The sequence below is a fragment of the Lutra lutra genome, chromosome 12, assembly GCF_902655055.1.
Source record: "Lutra lutra chromosome 12, mLutLut1.2, whole genome shotgun sequence".
In the NCBI taxonomy this organism is placed as follows: domain Eukaryota; kingdom Metazoa; phylum Chordata; class Mammalia; order Carnivora; family Mustelidae; genus Lutra; species Lutra lutra.
In genome coordinates, this window is record NC_062289.1 from 47486817 (window position 1) to 47510059 (window position 23243).

The window sequence follows — 23243 nt, forward strand, 5'->3', positions numbered from 1 at the left end:
CTCAGGTCTACCCCTTAACAACCATGTGATCTTGAAAAAGTTAAGCTTTCTGCAGGGGCAGAGTTGCTGAAATAATCAGAATTAACTTCTGTAAAGCATTTGGCATATAGTAGGCACTCAATAAACACATGGCATGAATGAATGAAGGGCTATTAATACCTCCACAGCATATTCTAATCACTGAGAACAAGCACACTCTAATCACTCATTTCTATACTGATGACCCTAACCCAGAAAGAAAACATCAAAATTCTGTCCACCAATACTCCAGTAAGTAGGGAATTATATAACAACTAGTTTTTTGTAAGTTTTGGCACGTAAACTAATGTGACTTAGTAATATTAAAAACTCACCTATCCAAAGTGAAAGATTTTTTTTTTTAGTTTCCTGAGTTTCAGATAGCCTAGATCTTACCAATATTCTCAATCACATTTTAAATTTGCACTGTCTCTATGTTTATATTCCGATTTTCAGTTCTGAATTCTGTTCTTATAAGTCTGTATTAATCTGCATATTTAGAAATATGCCTTTCCTCTCTTTACTAACACACCAGCAAAGATTTGTATAAAGCCTTAGTATTCAAAACAAAAAGGCATATAGTAAAAAGAAGCACACTTGATTTACTGCTAATGGGAGTATAAATTGGTTTAAAAGAAAAAAAGAAAAATTTGGCAGTATGTATCAAGAGTTTCAAAAACACTCATACTTTTTGATAATTCTACTTCTAAGAATCTATTCTTTCTTCTTTTTAAATTATGTGCCCATTTCATTTCAAAAAAGAATCTGAAGTAACAAACCAGAACCTATCCTGAATATCTAAAATGAATAAAAAAGGTGTTCACAGGACTATTTTCCATAACAGTGAAAAATATGAAAAACTGAACAAAAAGCAAATGGTTAAATAAATAATGGTACAGAGCCTCAAAGAAATATTACACAGCCATTATAATAATGTTTATAAAGCAATTGTAACAACATGGAAAAATGGTTTTGTTAAGAAAGAAACAGGATAGTAGGGTAATGCACTGAAAAAATAAACTTTGCATAGAAGACAGAAAGAAAATGTAACAATATATCATCAAAATATATCAAATTATTATCAGTTACATTTAATGGCAGAAATGGCTGATTTCCCCTCCAATTCTTTTTTTTCTCTTCTGTAGCTTCCAAATATTCTATATATGATCATTAGTTTTATAAAGGAAAAAAAAAATCCCACAAAGTAGTTGTTATTTTTAAAAATCATGCATCAGTTTCCCCCATTTTTTACAAATGGAACATTCCTAAAATTGTAATGATCACTCACCGGTACGCATAGATGTTGTGGGTGGCACTAGCTATTTTCTTATTCTCATACAATTTGGCAAGAACCATTTTCACCTTAAAAACAGCAGTAATATAAATAAACTACTGTATACTTTTTATTTGGTTTACAAATATATGCTAGAAAAGTATCTTAAAGTATATTGATATAAATACTCTTGTACTGAAACAGTGATTTAAAGAATCCACTATGCTCTGAAAAAGCCATTTCCAAAGTTTTCTCCTCATTTTAGAGGCAGAAACTGGTACTCTTAATTGGTATAAAAATTATAGAACTGGTATTTTTTTTTTCTTCAAAGCCACAGGCAAGGCTTTACTGGAGCTGATGGAGAGGGGTCAGGCTGGCCTCTAGACCCAGTATGTTTGAGCACCAAATATCAATAAATATTTGAGCACTAACCATGTCATAGGTACTTATATATGAAAATTTTTACCCATGTAAAGAATTTTAAATGTAAATATGACCATTTTTTAAAATGAGCTCTGAAAATTCACCAGGTTTAATGTATCCAATTTGACACATACAAAATAATGGTATGTTCCAAATATAAAACCAAAATGCTCTCTGGGAGTCATCTAAGGTTTATAGAGGCAGTAACATGAGCCACGTCCTGAAAGATGAGCGGCAATCTCTTCTGCATCAAAAGAGAAGAAAGGGGTGGGGCAGGAAGAAGCCATTCCATTCAGAGGACACTGTGTGTGCAAATCTATCAGATTTAGCAAATAAAACATAAAGGATGCTCAGTTAGATTGGAATTTCAGGTAAACCACAAATAATTTTATTATTATTAGTATGTCCTGTACAGTAATGTTTATCTGAAATTCCAATTTAAAGGTATCCTGTATTTTATCTGGTAACTCTACCAGGGACAGAAAAGAGAACGGTTCTGGAAGTGACCAACAGCTTTATGTAGAAACTGTTCAGAGTATTAATGAGATGACAAAAGACATTGTATCAGGAATGATAGAGCTAGGATCCTATAATAAAGGGCCTCGAATAATAAGTTCAGGTTTTTCCTTGTAGACAATGGAAATACTTAAAGACTCAGGGTTGGGGATAGTGACACGTGGCCAGACCTTTCAGAAAGGTAACGGGCAAAGAATACAGAAGAAATCCTGGAGGCAGGGAAAACTGAGCTGCAGCTACAGACATCAATTTGAGTCAGAAACGGTGCAGTCTTCTGTTTATCGTTTTTTAATATTTCAGGTTCTCAGATCCCTGATCAATAAAGTAGAGAATGACATCTAAGATTTATTTAAGCTCTCGCAAATTATAATCCACTAAGTCTAAGTCATTATAATCAGAAAAAGAAAGAGGATCGAAGATGAACAGATTCAGAACAAAATGTCTAATGAGGACCCTAGCAACAAGATTTTGGGCAACAGCCCAGGACAAAATAGAGTTGCTGAGACAGAGCCAGAAGCCTGCACCAAAAGCTGTTATCTTGACCACTAGTTAATGCAGAGAAGAATTTCCTCTTCTAGATACCAGAAGAAAGTAAAAGTGAGGCCTGGTACAAAGAACTGTATCCCTGGAGGTCGGGGCTTAGAAGAGCTTACAGTAGAGGAGCTGCAGAGACCAAAGGGAAGAGACTAATGATTAAAACCTATGTTAATTAATGACACTTTTGTTGTAGTTAATTTAACTTTATAGGTTGTTACAGTTTGTGACTGAAAAGTCTCCCATTTGATATCCTTGGGTGGGAGCCAGGTCACCTAAGGTCAGGAGGCAGAAAGGAAAAGGAAAAGGAATTCATGTTAGGAAGACTCTGATCAGCCAGTCTGTCCACTGTCCCCTTCCCTGGGCATCAATGGAACCCACGCGGTTTTGCAGAACTCCCACAATAGGACAAATAATTCTTTTTAACAAGCCATTAAGCAGCATAATTTTCCACCCAATGGGTTTTTCTTGTTTGAAAATCCATGATAGGGTTAAGCCCTAATTAGAATTTGGGTACAATTTTGAAAGTGGTGACAAATAGAAACAAATCTTCCATGATTCGCAGTAACTTGGGGGTAGGAAAATGAGCAAAAAATTTTTATCTTACATGAAAATTAAAAGCAATAGCAAAAATAAGGATATTATTGCAAAACCATTACTTGAATTACTTTGGTAAAACAACATCAAAGCGAGCTGGACACAGTAACTTTACCTGTTTGGGACAAACTACTGGAGCCAAGTGCGCCTGAAAAGTACTTCTTCGGTCTGTAATAGGAATGCCATGATCAATCGGAGGTAATTCTTCTATTTCTATAAATTTAAAGAATTGTATTTTATCTTTAAAATTCTCACATTCAAATACTGAAAAATTGACAATGGTGTTGGCAGAGGGTGGGGAAGGGAGCTGGGGAAGAAATATAAATTATATAGCAAATCAACCCCTATCACCGTTAACAGTTGTCTATTATAATTAAATTATCATTTTAAGCAAAAAGTTTCCAAATAATTATAAATAAGATTAGACTACTTGACTTAAAAATGATTTTCACCTGCCAAGGTCACCCAGAGGTGGGCTAGGACTGAAATCCTGGGCTGTTACAATAGCATAAATTGTTGGAAAACCTAGGACTTTATTTTGTATAGCTGTAATGTAACATCTTTTACTAATAAAACTGTTCCTACTTCATAGGATTGACTATATCAAGAATATACCAAACTGGTATTGCAGGGAGTATCATGATTTCGAGTTATTCTGCTTCTTAAACAAGCTTAAGAACCACTAATTTAGGGGCACCTGGGTGGCTCAATGGGTTAAAGCCTCTGCCTTCGGCTCAGGTCATGATCCCAGGGTCCTGGGATGGAGCCCCACATCGGGCTCTCTGCACGGCGGGGAGCCTGCTTCTCTTCCTCTCTCTCTCTGCCTGCCTCTCTGCCTACTTATGATCTCTGTCAAATAAATAAATAAAATCTTTAAAAAAAAAAAAAAGAAACACTAATTTACTCTTCACTCACTTGAGAAACTTACCAACCATCCTGGCTGCTACATCTGCCTCATTTAGGATCTAAAGTTATTCAGGAAAAAGAACTGAAATTATTTTCTATTTCTATTCACTGATCTGTTGAATCTTACCTAGTCAGCTTGCCTTATAATTAATGAACTACTTCAACTAACACATGTACAAATATTTCTTGACAGCTTTAAACAGCTTGTCCAACCTCACTACACTGGTTTGTGACAGGACTAGGACAAGAAACCAAGTTTATGCGGGACTTTTGCCTTTCTTCTGAGAGCGTCCTCTTCTTTTTTTTTTTTTTTAAGATTTTATTTGTCAGAGAGAGAGAGAGAGAGAGAGTGAGCACAGGCAGACAGAGTGGCAGGCAGAGGCAGAGGGAGAAGCAGGCTCCCCATAGAACAAGGAGCCCGATGTGGGACTCGATCCCAGGACGCTGGGATCATGACCTGAGCCGAAGGCAGCTGCTTAACCAACTGAGCCACCCAGGCGTCCCGAGAGCATCCTCTTCTTGAACGAACTGCGACCACTATACTAGAGCAGTACTGAGGAACCAGATACTGCTTATCGTGATTATGATTTTTACTCTTTTTATTTTAATACTGGATCCTGTTTCCCAAAAGAAATCTTATGCCAAATCCACAAATACATAAATGAATAAAATGTGAGACTAAAGCAGGAGTGGGAGTCCTGGGTCTTCTCCCCGACTCTTTCTCTTCCTGTGTATCCCCTTGCTAGTCCTGATATATCATGCAAGAACTTTAAAATCTCATAGTATTATTTAAAAGCTCCTGTGTAGGGGTGCCTGGGTGGCTCAGTGGCTGATCTCAGAGTTTTAGGATGGAGTAAGCCCTCTATTGGGCTCCCTGTTCCTCTGCTTCTCTCTCTCCCTCTGCTCCATGGGGAGTCTACTTCTCCTTCTGCCCCTCCCCCTGCTCATGCTCTCTTTCTCTCAAATAAATAAATAAAATCTTTTTAAAAATAGAAAATTAATTAATTAAGTAAAACCTACTGTATAATGCATAGGAAACACCTTACCTTCAATGAGAATGAATGTTTCCTCTGATCTATCATGTTTTTGTAAAAGACTTGAGAAAACTGATGCTATTATTCAAAATTTTAAGATACTAAAATGGAAGATACCTTCTGATCACAACATAGAGCTGATTTATCACATCAATCTATTCATAAGCTGACTACTACCAGATTATGGAACAAATTTGCTTAAGCAAAAACTAAAATCTTAAAGGCATTTTACTAGCTTTAATTCTGTGGTTGCACTTTCAACTATTATATTTGTGAGCACAGACTAAAAGTTAACTCTGTGACATCAGGAAACAGCTGAAAATTTCAAAATAGAAATATAAAAACAGGATGTGAATTGAAAACATTAACACAGCTTTTCTTAGTTTCAGTTTCTCCCATCATTAATTCAAAACGCTAGAAAGTCACAAAAAGAAAAAGGGTGGAGGGAAGGAGAAATTTCTTTCTTTTTCACCATTCTGACAGACCCAGCAAACACCAAAATGGCCGGCGGGCAGGAAAAAAATAACTCAATTCTCTACAAATTAGAAACTATTTCTTAACATGTGAGAGTTTACTACATTTCCATACCATTTCAAAAACAATACATAATACTGCTATCTGACTCTTTTCTAAAGAAACTATTTAGTAACATTATACCTGTTCGATTTTCACTGATATCAAAATCCAATGCTTTAGCAGGAGTTTCTGGCTGACATGCTAAAATGAGATCATCTTCACATTCTACATCTTCCTCTTCAGTTTTCTTCTTTACATCAGGGCCTATGTAGATATGAGATATTATCAGCGAACTCTGAGAGTAAGGAATTCTACTTAAAAACTTGTTGGTCTTGATCTCTAAACACCATTCTTCAATAGAAGGAATCAGGACTTTTATGAGAAGTAGCTGACACCAAGGTTGGAGCAAAGAAAAGAAAAGATGAGCCTGGAATATCTTAGGATTCCAGAGAGTAAAAAAAAAAAAGGAGAGGTGAGCCTATAAACTTATAAAAAGAATACAGGAGTTTACCTGAAGGAGATCCTAAAGGTGAAACCTAAAATAATTTGAGCAACAAGATAATGATAGTATGGAATTTTACCCCATGGAATAAAATAATATACACGCATTCATATTGATATAAATAAGTAATCAAAAAGAGACATCTCTTCCTCACAACATAATCCAATTCAATCCAAGTAAAGAAGAAAATGTGACTCATCATTAGGCAAACACCACAGTAATAAATATTGTTGACAAGACACACTAACAGATACTAAAATTAGTGTGTGAAAGTTTAAGGAGGAATAGGATATTATTAGCATAGTCTCAAAGTATCTCCTTCAAGGTCCTTAGAGGAAAGATGGTAACTGTGATGGTTAATTTTATATGTCAACTTGGCTAGGCCACAGTACCCAGTATTATTTGCTCAAACACTATTCTAGATGCTTCTATAAAGGTATTTCTTGGATGCAATTCACATTCAAAATCTGTTAACTTTGAGTAAAGCAGACTGCCTCATCCAGTTAAGGTCTTAACAGAAACAGAACTAATCTCCCCAGAGGAAGAGGGAATTCTGCCAGCAGACAGCCAACCTTCAGACTTGAGCTGCAACATGAGTTCTTCCCTAGGTCTCCAGCCTGCCCAACTACCTTGCAGATTGCCCTCACAATCTCATGAGTCCATTCCTTAAAATAAACCAATCTCTCTCTCCTCTCGTCCTAACTTCTCCCTCCCCCTCTTGCATCCCTCCCTCCCTGTCTTTATGAACACACTAAACACACACATACCCTATATATAGGTTCTCTGGAGAGCCCTGATTAATACCATAATTTTACTCTGGAAACATTTGGCAGATACCACCTTAACCAAAGAATCAAGGTAAACATCACCGATAATAAAGCATATTGATACCACGAGTTCCTCGATATATGCACTGTGAAGGACACAATGTCATTTTGTGGTATTCTTACCAAAATGCCCAATCTTGCTCCAGCTAAGATATAACAATGGACAGACCCAAACTAAGGGACATTCTACAAAATAATCAATACTCTTCACAAGTGTCAAGTCATAAGAAGTCATAAAAGTCAAGGAAATACCGAGAAACTATTTATAGACCAGAAGAGAGTAAGGAGAAAAAACAGCTAAATGCAATGTAGAATCCTGGACAGCATCCTATAACAGCAGAAAGGACATTAGCAGAAAAATCAGTGAAACTCAAATAAGCTCTTTAGTTTGGTTAATATTATAGCAATGTTAGTTTCCTATTCTTGGAAATGATACTGTGGTTATGTAAGATGTTACTAAGGGAAGCAGAGTGAGGGACAGAAAAGAGTCCTTTGTACTATTTCTGCAACTTTTCTCTAAAATAAGTCTAAAATAAGTTCAGAATTTTTAAAAATTATAAATAGTTGTATTTAATCTTTTAAAATTTAGTATTTCTATAGTAGAAAAAAACTATGAAATAGTAAATATGTACTGAAGATTAACAGTAAAATCAAAATAAATTACGTGTCAAGTGGGTGCCCTGGAGTGGAAAATTCTCATGAGATACCTTGATCACTAGCCTGCAGCCTTATTAGTTCTTCAGAACTAAAAAACCTTCCATTTTAGTATGAAGTCTACAAAAACAATTTTGATAAGCAAAATTCTAAACAAAATTTCTAAGAAGTCTAATTATAAATTACACAACAAAAATCAATAACTCTAAAATTTGGAGAGTGGCTAACCTATATTGTGGATATAGATGGAAAATGGAAAAATATCCTTTTAAGATCTATAATTTTTAAAATTTCCTGAGAGTTGTGTGATCCCAAACTTTCTGGGAGTCCTAAATTTTTACTGGTATACATTCCATATTTGCAATTATCCTACACTCTAGAATGGTAGATTGGCCAAAATCAATTCTGTTTTGAGACTACTTTTCCTATCAGTGCCCTAAAATGCTACAAAATCAGAACATGAATCACGAAAGTTAAAGAAAATACTTCAAAAAAAATTGTCACATGGACAGACCATCTTATCTCTTAGATGTTAACAGAAGCAGTAAAAAATAGTAAAATTTTCTGAAAAAGTATATACTACTATCAACTTTAAGTGTATACTGATTTTGCTAAGAGAGTCCTAAATAATCTGTTCGTTTTTTAAAAATCTCATTCTCAGATTGAAAACAATTCTATCAGTGGTGACAATGAAATATGAAATAGTTCCACATTGTCATATAATGATTCAATAAAGGAATAATAGAGCAAATCAAAATCTCAATTTCAAAATATATTTTCAAAGTAAATTTTTATATTCTAAATGTCAGTTCAGTGAATTTTCCCAAGTTCTTTTTCTATAAACACTTCACTCATTTGAAGCTACTATCTAATTGATATACTCCAATAATTCATGAAGAATGTTACACGGTTCATACTACCTTAAAAGCCTAAGAAAGCAGAAATTTTAGACCCAGTTCCTTAACCATAAAATCTACGTCTGTAAGGGTATAAGATGAAACCAAAGAGGCTAAAACCATATAGAAAGAAATAACCATAATTACATGAGTAAATGAATTTTCCAGAGAAACTTGTATTTTATCACATATAAGCCATAAAACAGAATAGATTTTCATTAAAAACTTCATTTAGAATATCTACATGGAAGTTTAGTTACTATTAAGTTAAAAGAGCATTAATAGCATGTTTCAGTCCTACCTGGTTCTGTCATCTGAGATTTTTGTATTAGAACATCTCTTATTTTCTCCACCCACAGGTAAAGAATGCTTTCACCAATATTCTGTCTAAACAAAATTCAGGGGGAAAATTTGTTATTTAAGAAAATTCCTTCTCAAATTCAAGGAAATACAGACATATTTACAATCTAAGAAATCATATGCAATTTTAAAAAGAGCTTTTAAGAACAGGTTTACTAACATTTGTTGGGTGAGTATTTAATAGAGATTGTTCCTATCAATAACATTAAAAATTCCAACTGGCTCCAAAATTAACATTGCTTACTTAAAAACAAGCTGGAAAGTTGTAACCAAAGAAAGAAAAGAAAATTTCTGAACTTGAATTGGATGAAGTAGATAGACGTAAATGTGATTTAGTTTCTGTCAGCAGATACCTACAGCACTGATGTCACTGCTCACTTTTTTAAACTTTTTAAACAATTTCAAACCACTTATCTGGGAAATTTATCACTTGGTATAATTATTTCCACAAAGAAGAATGCAAAGCACTGGAGGAACTGCCTCAGAGAACAAATTTAAAAGACTTAAAAGACAATTAACAATGTTATATTCACTTTTTGTTTTTGACAAAATATTCTGTTGCCCAAATTGATTCATTTGGGTTCCAAATGTCTATCTTGGATAAATTAAATCCACCTCAAATGGTCACTGAGAAAAAGAACATGTCGTGGCTCACGTCCATAGAGTCATGTTAAATTATGACAACAGCAATAAAGGTCCCAGGTGTCTACTCTTTAAGGAATTACACTAATTTAGGTAAGTGTCCATTATGTGTGTTTACACAATCACCATACTACTTCATAACAACACCTTACCTTCTTCCTCTGAAAGTTCCCCTTGAAACCACTATCTCTCTTCATCATGCTACTCATCAGTACCCACCAAAGGAAACTTTCAAAACAAGTATACAGAAGAAAACAATATTGTTCTCAAGTAATTCTGTACCCCCAAATCTTCCTCATCTCACCCATAACTCCTCAGCACTAAACAATCTCCCATGCGCTATGGTAACCTAAGATTTTTAGAGAGAGGAAAAGTCAACTGGAAAGGTTGTAAAAAATCTGAAAATGTTAGCCAAATTTCTTTTAAACAATTCCCACTTCCATCCTCTCTTCTCAATAAGAGATATAGAGTATATAGACAGAGAAAAGTAAAATGTATTGAGTACATACAAAGCACAAATTTAATTATATGTGTGAACACATTTTATGCTCATGATTATCTAATGAAGTAGGTATTATTTCCCCATTGCACAAATGAGAAAACAGATCTGGAGAGATCAATTAACTTATTTAAGACAATCTTAGAAGCAGTTAAGAAGCCCAGAGCCAGAGGTGAATGCAGACTTACTCCAATGCTCAGCTTGCCCACTGCATCTTACTCTCCTATCCAGCAGCTGTGACCTTTGGCAAGCCAGCCACTTGAACTCTGAGTCTGTTTCCTCATCTATAAAATAGAGACTTAGAGTATCTCATGTTACTTTACAGAGGCAGTTTCTTTTCAAGGAAATCTTAATTCACTTAACGTAACTTCAAGGGCCTTATCTCCACACCAGCCCTGTGGGTATGGTAGTCAATGAGAAACCTCGGTCCCTCATCTCGTTGTTTGTGATTGCTAGCCTTACAAATTTATGTTTTCGTATATAGTTCTCTCCATTTCCTAACCTCATTCTATTGAATTCTGCCCACCACCATCACCAAAAATAGTAATACTAGTACCTACTGTTTATCTAGTTCGAATATCTACTATACAGAAGTGGAACACACTTTGTTATCTCACTTAATCCTCAACCCATCCTTTAAGGCAGGAAAGTCACCCCTCTGTGAATATACATTCAAATTCAGATTTATTGTTGGAGGGGTTGTGAAAACATCTTGGAAGAAATTTCACAAGTAGGAAGTAACTTTTCCAAATAATAAAGAAGAAATTAAACCTCAACTGCAAATCTCTCCACCGGCCCATGCCTTCCCGCAGAAGACTGTATAATAGCACTTCTGCCCAACGTCAGTTACTGAATGCTTTGTTCTTCCCTAGCATTTGCAAAACTTACTGAAATCCAGTGGAAGGAAATTGCAGTGGGTATGAAAGTTCCCGGAGGAAAATGAAAATTACTTTTTCCCCTGTATTCCCAAAATCTATCACTAATGGTGGTTTTTTTGTTTTGTTTTACTTGTTGTTACTATAATTGCCATATTTGTGTTTGCTCTTATGAGGAGAAACTGTGTTTTCTCTTCGTTCTGAGATTTTAACTATCCACTAGGATTTGGTGGTTTTCAAACTTTTGCCATTGCTGTAATGAAATCTCTCACAAAATCAGAAACAACCTAAAACAGACAAAAGCTGAAATCCTCCTTCCTGTGCCTATCTGCCTCACACCCCACCCCCCAAGTGGTCCTGGAAGAAGTTTGCTAAATCCTAAGGACACTGGCACAAAATTTTAAAAAGACTCATTACAGAGTGTGATGTTAAGCTTTCATTTATGAAGTTAAATTATAGTAAAATAGCTAAATAGAAAATGTCTGGAACAAAATTTGTGTCAAATTAAATGAAAGATCAACTTGGATTAAAAACTGATTTTCATAGAGGTATTTTATGAGTAACTATACTTAAATGACTATTACCCAATCCAGAATGATCAAAACGAAGTCAAGTTACTCATGACTCTGTCTTTATTTGTGGCTCTAATTGTTTTATCTTTAATTTTCTAATATTTATACTTGTTGATTGAAGGATAAAGCTACTCACTAAAATACATACTAAGTTGTGTGACCTTAGACAAATCATTCAATCTGTCTGAGTTCTCATCATCCCATTTTCAAATGACAAAATTGGACAAGATGATTCTTTTAATAACAACAAAAACAGGAGTTGCTGTTATATGGTGCTAATGTACATTACATGGATTATGCCTTTTAAACCTCACAACAACATTATTCTATCATCCTCATTTTATAGATGAGAAAACAGATTCAAAGAGGTCATATTATTTCAAAAACTGATTCTGGAAGCCTAACCAAGCCAGCCTTGGCTGGCAAAAGTTAGCTTGGCAAAACTAAGCTTGGCCAAACTTAGATTGGTAGAACTTCCTGACTTTAGGCCCTGACTTCCCCTTTCTTAGTACATTTTCTTTAGAAAACTTGTCATCATAAATTATTTTGTTGCTCCTTTGGAATATATGGATGTCTTTTTAGAAGATTCTTGTCAGTTTTACAACCTAAGAGTGTCTTTCTCAAGGACCTGGGAACCATCCTTTTGAATTATAATCATCAAGAAAGATAGCATCCCTTCTCCCAGTCTCTGTGGGATTGGAGAAGCCTAACTTCTGATGAGCAACAATTAGCAAACACAGATGGCCTCACAGAGAAACACATTCGCAAACTCAAGAAATAACTTACTGTGCTTACACAGCTCATTGATAAACCTTCCCTCAATATCCTCATACTAGCCCTTACAAATTCTTCTGTTGGGAATACAAACTGGTGCAGCCACTTTGCAAAACAGTATGGAGGTTCCTCAAAAAATTACAAATAAAACTACCCTATAATCCAGGAATCACACTACTGGGTATTTACCCAAAGAATATGAGAACACTAATTTGAACGGATATATGCATCCCTATGTTTATTGCAGCATCATTTACAAGAGCCAAACTATGGAAGTGACAGAATTGTCCATCAGTAGATGAATTGTGGCTTTATATATATATATATAGTGGCTTTATATATACAATGGGATATTCAGCTATAAAAAAAGAATGAAATCTTGCCATTTGCAACAACATGAATGGATCTAGGTAGTATAATGCTAAGCAAAAGAAGCCAGTTAGAGAAACATAAATACCGTATGATTTCACTCATACATGGAATTTAAGAAATAAAATAAACAAGGTGAAAAAAAAGAGAAATCAAAAAATAGTCTCGGGGCACCTGGGTGGCTCAGTGGGTTAAGCCGCTGCCTTCGGCTCAGGTCATGATCTCAGGGTCCTGGGATCGAGGCCCGCATCGGGCTCTCTGCTCAGCGGGGAGCCTGCTTCCCTCTCTCTCTCTGCCTGCCTCTCTGTCTACTTGTGATCTTTCTCTGTCAAATAAATAAATAAAATCTTTAAAAAAAAAAAGTCTCAACTGTAGAGAACAAACAGATGGTTACTAGAGAGGAGGAGGGTGGAGGGATGGATGAAATAGGTGAGGGGGGTTAAGAGTACACTTCATGAACACTGAGTAATATATGGAACTTTGAATCATTATATTGTACATCTGAAACTAATATAACATTTTATGTTAACCACACTGGAATTAAAATTTTAAAAATTCCCCTGGCAAGGGAAACAAAAGTAAAAATAAACTACTGTAACTACATCAAAACAAAAAGCTTCTGGACAGCAGAAGAAACAGTCAACAAAACTAAAAGGCAACCTATGGAATGGGAAAAAATATTTGCAAATGACACATCTGATAAAGGGTTAGTATCCAAAATATATAAAGAATTTATAAAACTCGGGGGGCCTGGGTGGCTCAGTTGGTTAAGTAAGCATCTGTCTTCAGCTCAGATCATGCTACCAGGGTCCTGGGATCGAGCCCTGCATTTCCCTCTCCACTCCCCCTGCTGTGCTGTCTCTCTCTGTCTAATAAATAAATAAAATCTTAAAAAAAAAAAAAAGGAAAAGAAACATAAAACTCAACACTCCCAAAATAAATAATCTAATTTTAAAATGGGCAGAAGACATGAACAGACATTTCTCCAAAGACATCCAGATGGCCAACAGACACATGAAAAATGCTCAACATCGCTCAGCATCAGGGAAATGCAAATCAAAACTACAATGAGATTATTACCTCACAAGTCAGAATGGCTAAAACCAACAATATAAGAAACAAGTATTGGTGAGGGTGTGGAGAAAAAGGAACCCTCCTGCAATGCTGGTGGGAATGCAAACTGATGTAGGCACTGTGGAAAACACTACAGAGGTTCCTTAAGTACTTAGAACTAACCTATGATCTAGTAATCACACTACTGGGTATTTACCCAAAAAATACAAAACACTAATTCAGAGGAATATATGCACTCCTATGTTTATAGGAGCATTATTTACATAGCCAAACTATGGAAGCAGCCCGCGTGGCCACTGATAGAAAATGGATTAAAAAAACGTGACAGACAGGTATTCCCCACTTACCCAAAGTCTGTATTACGCCCTTGCACTTTTACAAAAGACCTACGTTAGAAGCTGTTTTCACTAACCAAAAGAAACCTGAAGAGGATTTTCACTTTTATGAGAACAGCCATTACTATACCAAGTGCAGGTCTTTCATAGCAGTGAAGTGCTACAACTTGAACATTCAGAAAGTGAGGGATACTCCTTCCTTTATGCCATTCTGGCATTTGAAAGGGTTTGAAGGAATAGTCCATTTTTAGATAGTGGAGAAAATCTGTACTACAAAAAAAAAAAAAAAGTTAACCCATGTCCCTTTCTCTTAAACAACAGCAATTATCATGATGTTCTAGGTATTTTAAAATCTGTCATTTACCTTTTCCTCTATTGACATAATTATTTTCATATATTCAAAATATCCATGCAAAATACATCATTAAAATAAGGTATGATGGGGCGCCTGGGTGGCTCAGTGGGTTAAAGCCTCTGCCTTCGGCTCAGGTCATGATCCCAGGGTCCTGGGATCGAGTCCCACATCAGGCTCTCTGCTCCGCGGGGAGCCTGCTTCCTCCTCTCTCTTTGCCTGCCTCTCTGCCTACTTGTGATCTCTGTCTGTCAAATAAATAAATAAAATCTTCAAAAAAAAAAAAAAGGTATGATAAGCCAATTAATCTACATGTAATCAATGACCAAATCCTAGCTTACGGTCTTCGGTATTTCCCTACCAGATCATTTTTCTCCATCCACCTTCTTGCTGCCTTCATAAAAAGACCTCCACCATCTCCCTTCTGAGTTACTGACTGCTCTTCCTATGGTGGCCCTTCCTTCAAAACTCCTCACAGCCCATCTCTCACATGGTCACACAAATCTGATTACATCATTCCCCTGTGTAAAACCCCTAGAGCCTACAAGATAATGCCCAAACTTCTTTCCCAGCTTGCAGGTTCTTTCTTCTTGTCCCTACCTAATTTGTACAGCTGGCATCTTAAACTATTTGCTAAACTTTGAAGATGCCAGGTTGCTTCACACCCACATGATTTTGCCCATGCAGTTCCTTCTACCAGAAAACCTCTCCTCATTCAATTACCTGGCAAACACCATGTGAAGGTCTCCTTCACAATGGAACCCTCCTTTCCAACCTCATCCACATGCCCAGAGATAGTTCACTGCTAAAACCTCTAAAAAATGCTACTACAGCTCTTGGTTCAAACCTCTCAATAATTATGTCATTATATTGTATTGATACGCAATTGTCTTTATTTTTAAATCTCAAACTCCTGACAGTGTCAGCATATAGGAGATACTCAACAAATTCTTACTGGAAAAATTGTTAGTTTCCTGACTTCTTCCTTTTCCTAAAAGAACAAGCCATAGTTCATCTGCTTGACTAGGCAAAAATCAAATGTGGCATATAAAATGATGCTAGTATGAAAATCTTGATAGCGTAACAATATTTAAAATATAATGAAACTATAAACGTTAAGAACTATATCCATACATTAACCTCGTTTAATTTTCAAAGACCAATAATATTTTTCAATTTGCTGCCCCCTACTGGATTTATGGAGAAAATATTAAAGCTGTCACACAAAACTTTTAAAAAGAGTGTTTATTTAGGGCACCTGGGTGGCTCAGTCTGTTAAGTGAGGTCAAGATCTAAGGGTCCATGGGATGCCTGGGTGGCTCAGTGGGTTAAAGTCTCTGCCTTCGACTCAGGTCATGATCTCGGGGTCCTGGGATCGAGCCCTGCGTCAGGCTCTCTGCTCAGAGAGGAGCCTGCTTCCCTTTCTCTCTCTCTGCCTGCCTCTCTGCCTACTTGTGATCTCTCTCTCTCTCTGTTAAATAAAATAAATAAAAAATTTAAGAAAAAAAAAGATCTCAGGGTCCAGGGATCCAGTCCTACATCAGGCTCCCTGCTCATCAGGGAGTCTAATTCTGCCTCTGCCCTTCACGCTGCTCATGTTCTCTCTCTCAAATAAAATATTTAAAAACAAATACATAAACACATAAATAAATAAATAAATAAATATAAGAAGAGTGTTTATCTGTGTGTGAAAATAATGCCATTGGACAGGGGTTATTCAAGTACTTTTAATAAGCAAGACAGTATAAACCATATTCTTCTGTAGAACAAAGTGTAATTTCTGACCTTTCGTAACTCTCAAATAGCTCAACTGAACCTGTTAGGTAAAATAGTAAGCTCGCTATGTCCTATGGGAAGGTATCTCTTGGTAAAAGGGGGCTATTCAGATTTTTAAAAAGGCAGATCAGAAACCATATCTGAGTATATGACGTTATGCATAGGTAGGAGAAAAATCTAACTAATGAATATGATTAACATGATAGAACCCAAATAAGGGTAGATTTTCAAGAAAGAGGAACTTCAACACCAGCAAAAGTTTCAGAGGTCAAGTAAGATAAGAACTGAAAAATGACCATAAGATGTATAATTACGACATCACTGGTGAACAAAGTTACAGTATATTTACCCTATTCTACTTTAAGGGGGGAGATAAACTGGTAAATGAGCATAAATAAAGGATTAGAGGAAGAAGTGTGTTGAGGGCATAAAAGCTGGAGTGACCCTTAAGTTAGAGAAAGTTATCAGAAAACATTTAATTGAAGAAATAAATGATATTTATATGTGTAGGAATCTCTAGATGGGGTCATCCCTTATTGATACGTCCAGTTCTTGGTTACCTTTAGAGTCAAGTATGAAACTGGGGACTCAAGGAAGACCACAATTCCTCTAGGAGGGAATAAACAGAATAAATTCCATAAAGACTTACCATATTTTAATTAACTATTTTGGGAGCAAAAGAAAGCTGGCTGAGATCCCAGGGATCTCACTCTCACTCTAACAAACAGGGTGGGCACTTTGAACATATAAGATAATCTTTACCAGTTCCTGGTAAACTGTTATTTCAGAACATTATTTATTTTACTAAATTAATTTATCTCACTATAATTAATTCAAATCGCAGTCATCTTCTCTTAACTACTGCATTAACCCACTAACCAATTCCCCACACATCCAATCAGTTCATCACACAGAAAGGGAATGTTTTCAAAAGGAGAATTTTATCACAGTGTCAGGCCACTTAAAAACCTCTGCTTCCCATGGGTCTTAGGACAAAGACAACAATCCTTAACATGGCCTACAAGACTGCGCATGACTGCCCCTGTTCACCTCACCTGTTCATTTCCTCGCCGTGCTCCCTTCTCTCCCCTCTTCTTCCTACTTCAAACCGTCAGGCTTTGTGTCTTGAAATGAGCGAAGCTCCTTGACATAGAGCCTTTGCACATGGTGTCACTTTCACCAGAGTTATCTTGACCTCACTAACCCAGCTCTGAAGTCAAATGAGCCATCCCTGACTTCCTAGACTACGTCAGGTGTGTGAAACTCAATTTCAAATTCAATTCAACTCAGTTCAAACCCAATTCAAACTCAGTTTCAAACTCAATTAGTACTGCAAACTTATACCCTTTCTTTTACAGAACTAATCAGGGCTGCAATTTTACATTCATTTTACAATGTTATGAGTAATCTCTCTCCCACCACTAAGTTCTAAATGCCATGAAACAGGGACCATTTCTGTTTTTGCTAACTATGTGTACCTAGGACCCAGTACAGTGCCTGCCATGTAGTATTTGTTGATTGAAAGAGTGAAAAATACAGTGTATCAACAGACTCTCATTCTTACACAAGATTCTCCTATGACCAGTTTCATTCAACATAGCCTGTGAAAATATCAAAACATGAGCAGTATCTCTGCGCTAACTTTCACAATCTGGTGTTTTTATAGCTATTAGTTATGAATTATTACCATATTTTTGTATCTAAGTAGAAGTCATATCAAATGTCTACATAAAATTATATAAGCAAACTTTCAAGGACTCTCAAATGCATCTTTTTTGGTAATGGAAAAGTGGTTTAACAAAAAGTTTACAAAAAACTTAACATATTATAGTTCCAACAAAAGCCCACAATAAAATCACAAATAGGATCAGTTTTAATCACCTGTTACTTACATATATATTTCCTCAAGGCTATTCGATAAATCTGCACGTTCTTGCCCTTTAAGCCAAGGAGCACTAAGATTAAATAAAACACAAAAAAGAAGACTATTCAAGGATTGTGTTTATATCTCAAACAGAAATTACTGATTAAATTATAAATTATTTAACTTTTAAAAATTATCTATTGTCAGTAAAAATAGATAATTCGTTATATTGCACAAATCTATACAGTTCCAGCATGCTTTCATTGGCATGAACTCATTTTGTCCTTCCAGGAAACATGATGAAGATAATAACCCCAATATTATTCAATTAAAATATGGTTTAAAAAACAGGTGTGAGTTCATTGGATATTATAAGCCTGTCCAGATTTACAGAAGTGGGAGAACAAGTTCCAGAAACCAAATTTCCAGATTCACGATATTTGCTGCACTGTCAGGAGTTCCCAATTTTTTCTTAATAGTGTCTCAAGGGGCGCCTGAGTGGCTGAACCAGTTAACCGTCTGCCTTCGGCTCATGTCATGATCTCAGGGTCCTGGGATTGAGTCCTACATTGGGCTCCCTGCTCAGTAGGAAGTCTGCTGCTCCCCCTGCTTGTGTTCTCTCACTCTCTCATTCTGACAAATAATTAATTTAATAATCTTTAAAAAATAGCATCTCAAAAACTTTAACAAATACAGTGGCTGCCACATGACTATAAAAATATATGTATTTTCTTAAAAGCAATAAAATTTGGTATTAATAATGGTTCTGTAATTTTTTTTTTAAGATTTTATGTATTTATCTGACAGAGAGAGACAACCAGAGAGGAAACACAAGCAGGGGGAGTGGGAGAGGGAGAAGCAGGCTTCCCACGTAGCAGGGAGCCCGATGTGGGGCTCGATCCCAGGACCCTGGGATCATGACCTGAGCCGAAGGCAGACGCTTAATGACTGAGCGACCCAGGGGCCCTTATTGCTGTTTTAAAACACAAGAAATTATCCCACTGGTAGGTAAAGATTTCAATAATTGAGATTTAATGGAATTCTGTTCACACAAGTTTATACATCTTAATAGGACAAGTGGCCAAAGCTGATCAAAGATTACTTGCAATCAATAAGTCATGACTCATTAAGATTAAGCCTGGGCTGCTAAGAAGATGGTTCTTCTAAAACAAGGGGCAGGGAGAAGCACCATGGGTAATTCCCACAAGGCAAGCAGTCTTAGGCAGAGGCATGTCCAGGAACTGTGGCTAGATCAGCAGAACCAGATTAGGAGAAACTCTAGATTACCAGGTTGTCTAAAGATTTCTCTCCCTATCTCTAAAGTCAATTCGGTAGCTATATTATTCCTATGAACCCTGTGATTCTTTCTTATCTTAACCCTGTGATACTAAGTACATGCTGCAATGTGTTTTTATATAGTTTAATTTTTTATTTAAATGCTCTATACGTACCAAGTCCTGAAGTGTTCTTAATTTCTATACATATTTTGATAAGAAAGGTATTTTATATAAACACAATGTATAGCATAAAGAAATAATCTTTAAAAAGACAATCTTTGGGGGCATCTGAGTGGCTCAGTGGGTTAAAGCCTCTGCCTTCGGCTCAGGTCATGATCCCAGAGTCCTGGGATCGAGCCCCGCATCGGGCTCTCTGCTCAGCAGGGAGCCTGCCTCCCCCTCTCTCTCTGCCTATTTGTGATCTCTGCCTGTCAAATAAATTTAGAAAATAGCAATAATAAAAAAATAAAAAGACAATCTTTTAATAGAAATATAAATGTAGAGGGAGCCTGGGTGGCTCAGTGAGTTAAAAGCCTCTGCCTTTGGCTCGGGTCATGATCCCAGGGTCCTGGGATCGAACCCCACATCGGGCTCTCTGCTCAGCAGGGAGCCTGCTTCCCCCCTCTCTCTCTGCCTGCCTCTCTGCCTACTTGTGATCTCTGTCTGTCAAATAAATAAATAAAATCTTAAAAAAAAAAGAAAGAAATATAAATGTAGAAATATATAGCTTACTTCAGTTGATAAACAGGTGGAGCTGTTCCTGGGTACTCATTCGGCAGCATCACCTGTAAAGCAGTTTAAAAACAAATCTGTTTATACTTCATCATGGCTCAAAAATAACACTTATTAAGCTAGTCACTGGACCAATTTGTTACTTGTCAAACTAAAAAAAACAAAACCATTGTTTTGTTCAATCTCAGGAAAGAATGCCCTCCTCATATTTATACCTACACATTAAATATGTTGCTAATGATGTCAACTTTTTAAGAAAGAGCACACTATTTGCAGAGAAAGCATAATAGCAATGAAAGTTAGGAAATAAGGATGGGGAGGAGAAAGATGAAAGGAAAAGAAAACAGAAATTGGGGCCTTATACGCTAACCCCAAATGAGTAGAGTGGCATTAGAGCATGTTCCTGGTATTCTTCTGAAGAAATACTCCCCAAAATCCTATTAAATACTGTTAAACACATTAAATAGCTAACACTTTATAGAGACCCATATACATTTGTTCTCAAATCAGTATTATTATAAAAACAAGCACTGACAGGAACTTTTATGTTGAAAGTATATGCAGTCATCACAGAATAAACATTAATACAGAAAGCCACACTCATTTTGTCACTTATTTATCTTAACCACAACTGATTCTCAGTTAATAAAGAAATAAATACCTACTTTACGAAGCCTTTTAAATTACTAACCTATTCTTCTTAAGTGTTAGCCATCTCTCCAGGTTTAGACCCTCTCCTATTAAAAGGACAGGACAATGAAAGGAAATGAAACTCAAGCCTGTCACTGGTACATTAAGAATACTTAATTAGGGGCACCTGGGTGGCTCAGGTGGTTGAGCCACTGCCTTCGGCTCAGGTCGTGGTCCTTAAGTCCTGGAATTGAGTCCCATATGGGGCTTCCCCTGCTCTGCAGGGAGCCTGCTTCTCCCTCTCCCTCTGCCTGCCACTCCCCTGACTTGTGCTCTCTGTCAGGTGAATAAATAAAATCTTAAAAAAAAAAAAAGAACACTTAATTAAAATAACTAGGATAGGAAAGATTGAGACTATCAACCGAAGCGTGTCTTGGGAGTGATCAGAGACTTAATTACCCATATGTTTAGACAATCAACCGTTAACAAAAGCCAACAACAAAAAAAGACAATTTAGAAATTGCAATAGTCATTTAGAGGAATACAGTATTAGTCAACTGTGTAGAGTCAATGGAAGATGGCTATAGAAAAGGGGAAAAAAATACCTGCAAGCAAAGTGTCCACTTGGGGTCATCTATATCGTCGCTAATTCTAATACAAAATATTTTGGCACAGTCATCAATGACACACCATTCCTCGCCATAGATAGCTGCCATTGCTTCAATCTCCTCATTCTGAAAGAAGTTGATGGGAAGACAAGTCAATGAATGTACATGCCCTAAAGGCCTGACTTTTCCTTCCTCCCTTACAAAGTATTCACACCTAACATTACCAGCCTGGATGAAGGATCCCTGAAAAAAAAAACACTGCCAAACAATCTTAGCAGCAGGTCACCGTGTTCTACTCTATCTGTGGTGGCAGATACTACTGCAACGACTGTTACCAGCCCTGCTACTCCATCACTGTGCTTTGGGCCACCATTGAGCCAGTTACATATGGACTGCCATATTCTATAGCAGGACTTAGAAGTGGAAAGACATATTCTCTGCTTCACCTCTTCTAGCAGGGAATCCTCACTCCCACTGCCCAGTAGCGTTGCTACATACTAGCCCTAGGTTCCCACTCTGTTATCTCCTTCACTGTTTTTTTGTTTTGGACTGGGGCACAGGACTGGGTAGTTGTTTCGTTGGTTTTTTTCGGTAATCAAACCCTAAAAACATTCCAGAAGTCATTCTTTTGGTTTGGGGTCAAAAAAATAAAATAAAATAATAGCATCTAAAGGTGAAAATGGAAAGCAAAGTATGCAACGCTGTATCATCTCATTTTGTCCTCACAGCCCAGTAGGAAAAGCTTTAAGAGTCCCACGTGAGCCACGCGCTGGGAAAAGCTCAACATCAAGACAAGAAGATCTAGGGGGCCCTTAAGGAATTCCAGAGTCTGTGTTATCATTGCCCATTTTGCAAAAGCAGAAACCGGGGATAAGTCGCTTGTCCAAGGTGACCCGGCGGCGACAGGGCAGAGAGCAGAACCCGGATTTCTGTTTCCGGCCCGGTGCTGCTCAGTCGCGTGCTGATGGTTGACGATGACACCGTCCGAGGTAGGCCGAGCCTGCCGAAGCCTCAGGAGAGGCCGGCAGGAGGGCGACCGGCGAACGAGCGCAGATAAAATGAAACGCGGTGGAGGAAACCGAGCGCCTGGCGGCCCGGACGGGGCCGGGGGGAACCGGGGGGCGGCCCCGGACAGAGGGCCCCTCAGTGGAGGCGGCCCCGGGCGGCAGGGCGAGGCCGAGCCCAGCCTGGAGGTCGGCGTCCCGCCGGGCCCTCACCTGCCTCTGGTCGCTCCCTGCGTCCCCCTCAGCCATGTGGCCCCGGGAGCAGCCAAGCGGCCGCCGCCTGCCCAGGTCCGGAGCGTGGGGGCGGGGCGCTGCGGCGGCGAGCGGAGCCTGGGCTGCGGCGCGGTGCGCCCCGGAACCGCAACCCGGGCCGCGTCTCGAAGTCTACATCTGCTTCCGGGTTGCAGGCCAGGCGATGAGGGGGCCCCCTAGGCACTCGGGGCTCCCCGCCCTGGTCTTGCGTGAGTACTCAGTCCGCACCACGGCCGCGCCCGGGGAAGGCGTCCCGCGAGAGAGCCGGCAGGAAGTCTTCAGGGCTTCGTGTGCTGGAAACTCTGGGACTGGGGGCTTCAGCTCGCCCACTGTGGCCGCGGTATCCCGGAGTCCCCGGGAGACGTTGGGGATCCGGGTTTACGGCCACGTCCCAGGGAGGAGCTCGACCGCAGCCTACAGCCCAGACTCGTCTTTGCGTTTCAAGGCAGGGGTGTTTTTTTTGTTGTTTTGTGTTGTTTTTTGGGTTTTTAAAAACGTGTTTTAAGGGATTTTGTTAAGTCTGGGCAAGGATGGGTTTGATTTACCAAAAAC

The 23243-nt window shown here is 37.8% G+C and overlaps 1 protein-coding gene across 2 annotated transcripts in view; it reads right to left on the reverse strand.

Moving 5' to 3' along the window:
* IMPACT (impact RWD domain protein) overlaps positions 1-22778 on the reverse strand; it is a 30137-nt gene extending 7359 nt beyond the window's left edge. Inside the window, exons 1-8 of one of the 2 annotated variants that reach the window (XM_047697187.1) lie at positions 22653-22778; positions 21433-21561; positions 20198-20250; positions 18217-18279; positions 8998-9083; positions 5959-6081; positions 3477-3529; positions 1307-1380 (exon numbers count right to left, since the gene is read on the reverse strand). In XM_047697187.1, the coding sequence (XP_047553143.1) occupies positions 1307-1380; positions 3477-3529; positions 5959-6081; positions 8998-9083; positions 18217-18279; positions 20198-20250; positions 21433-21561; positions 22653-22688 (617 nt within the window). In that variant the 5' untranslated portion in view covers positions 22689-22778. Of the gene's footprint in view, positions 1-1306; positions 1381-3476; positions 3575-5958; positions 6082-8997; positions 9084-18216; positions 18280-20197; positions 20251-21432; positions 21562-22652 lie in introns of both variants that reach the window. The other variant, XM_047697186.1, reaches the window with a different exon arrangement.
* Positions 22779-23243: the final 465 nt, after the last annotated feature.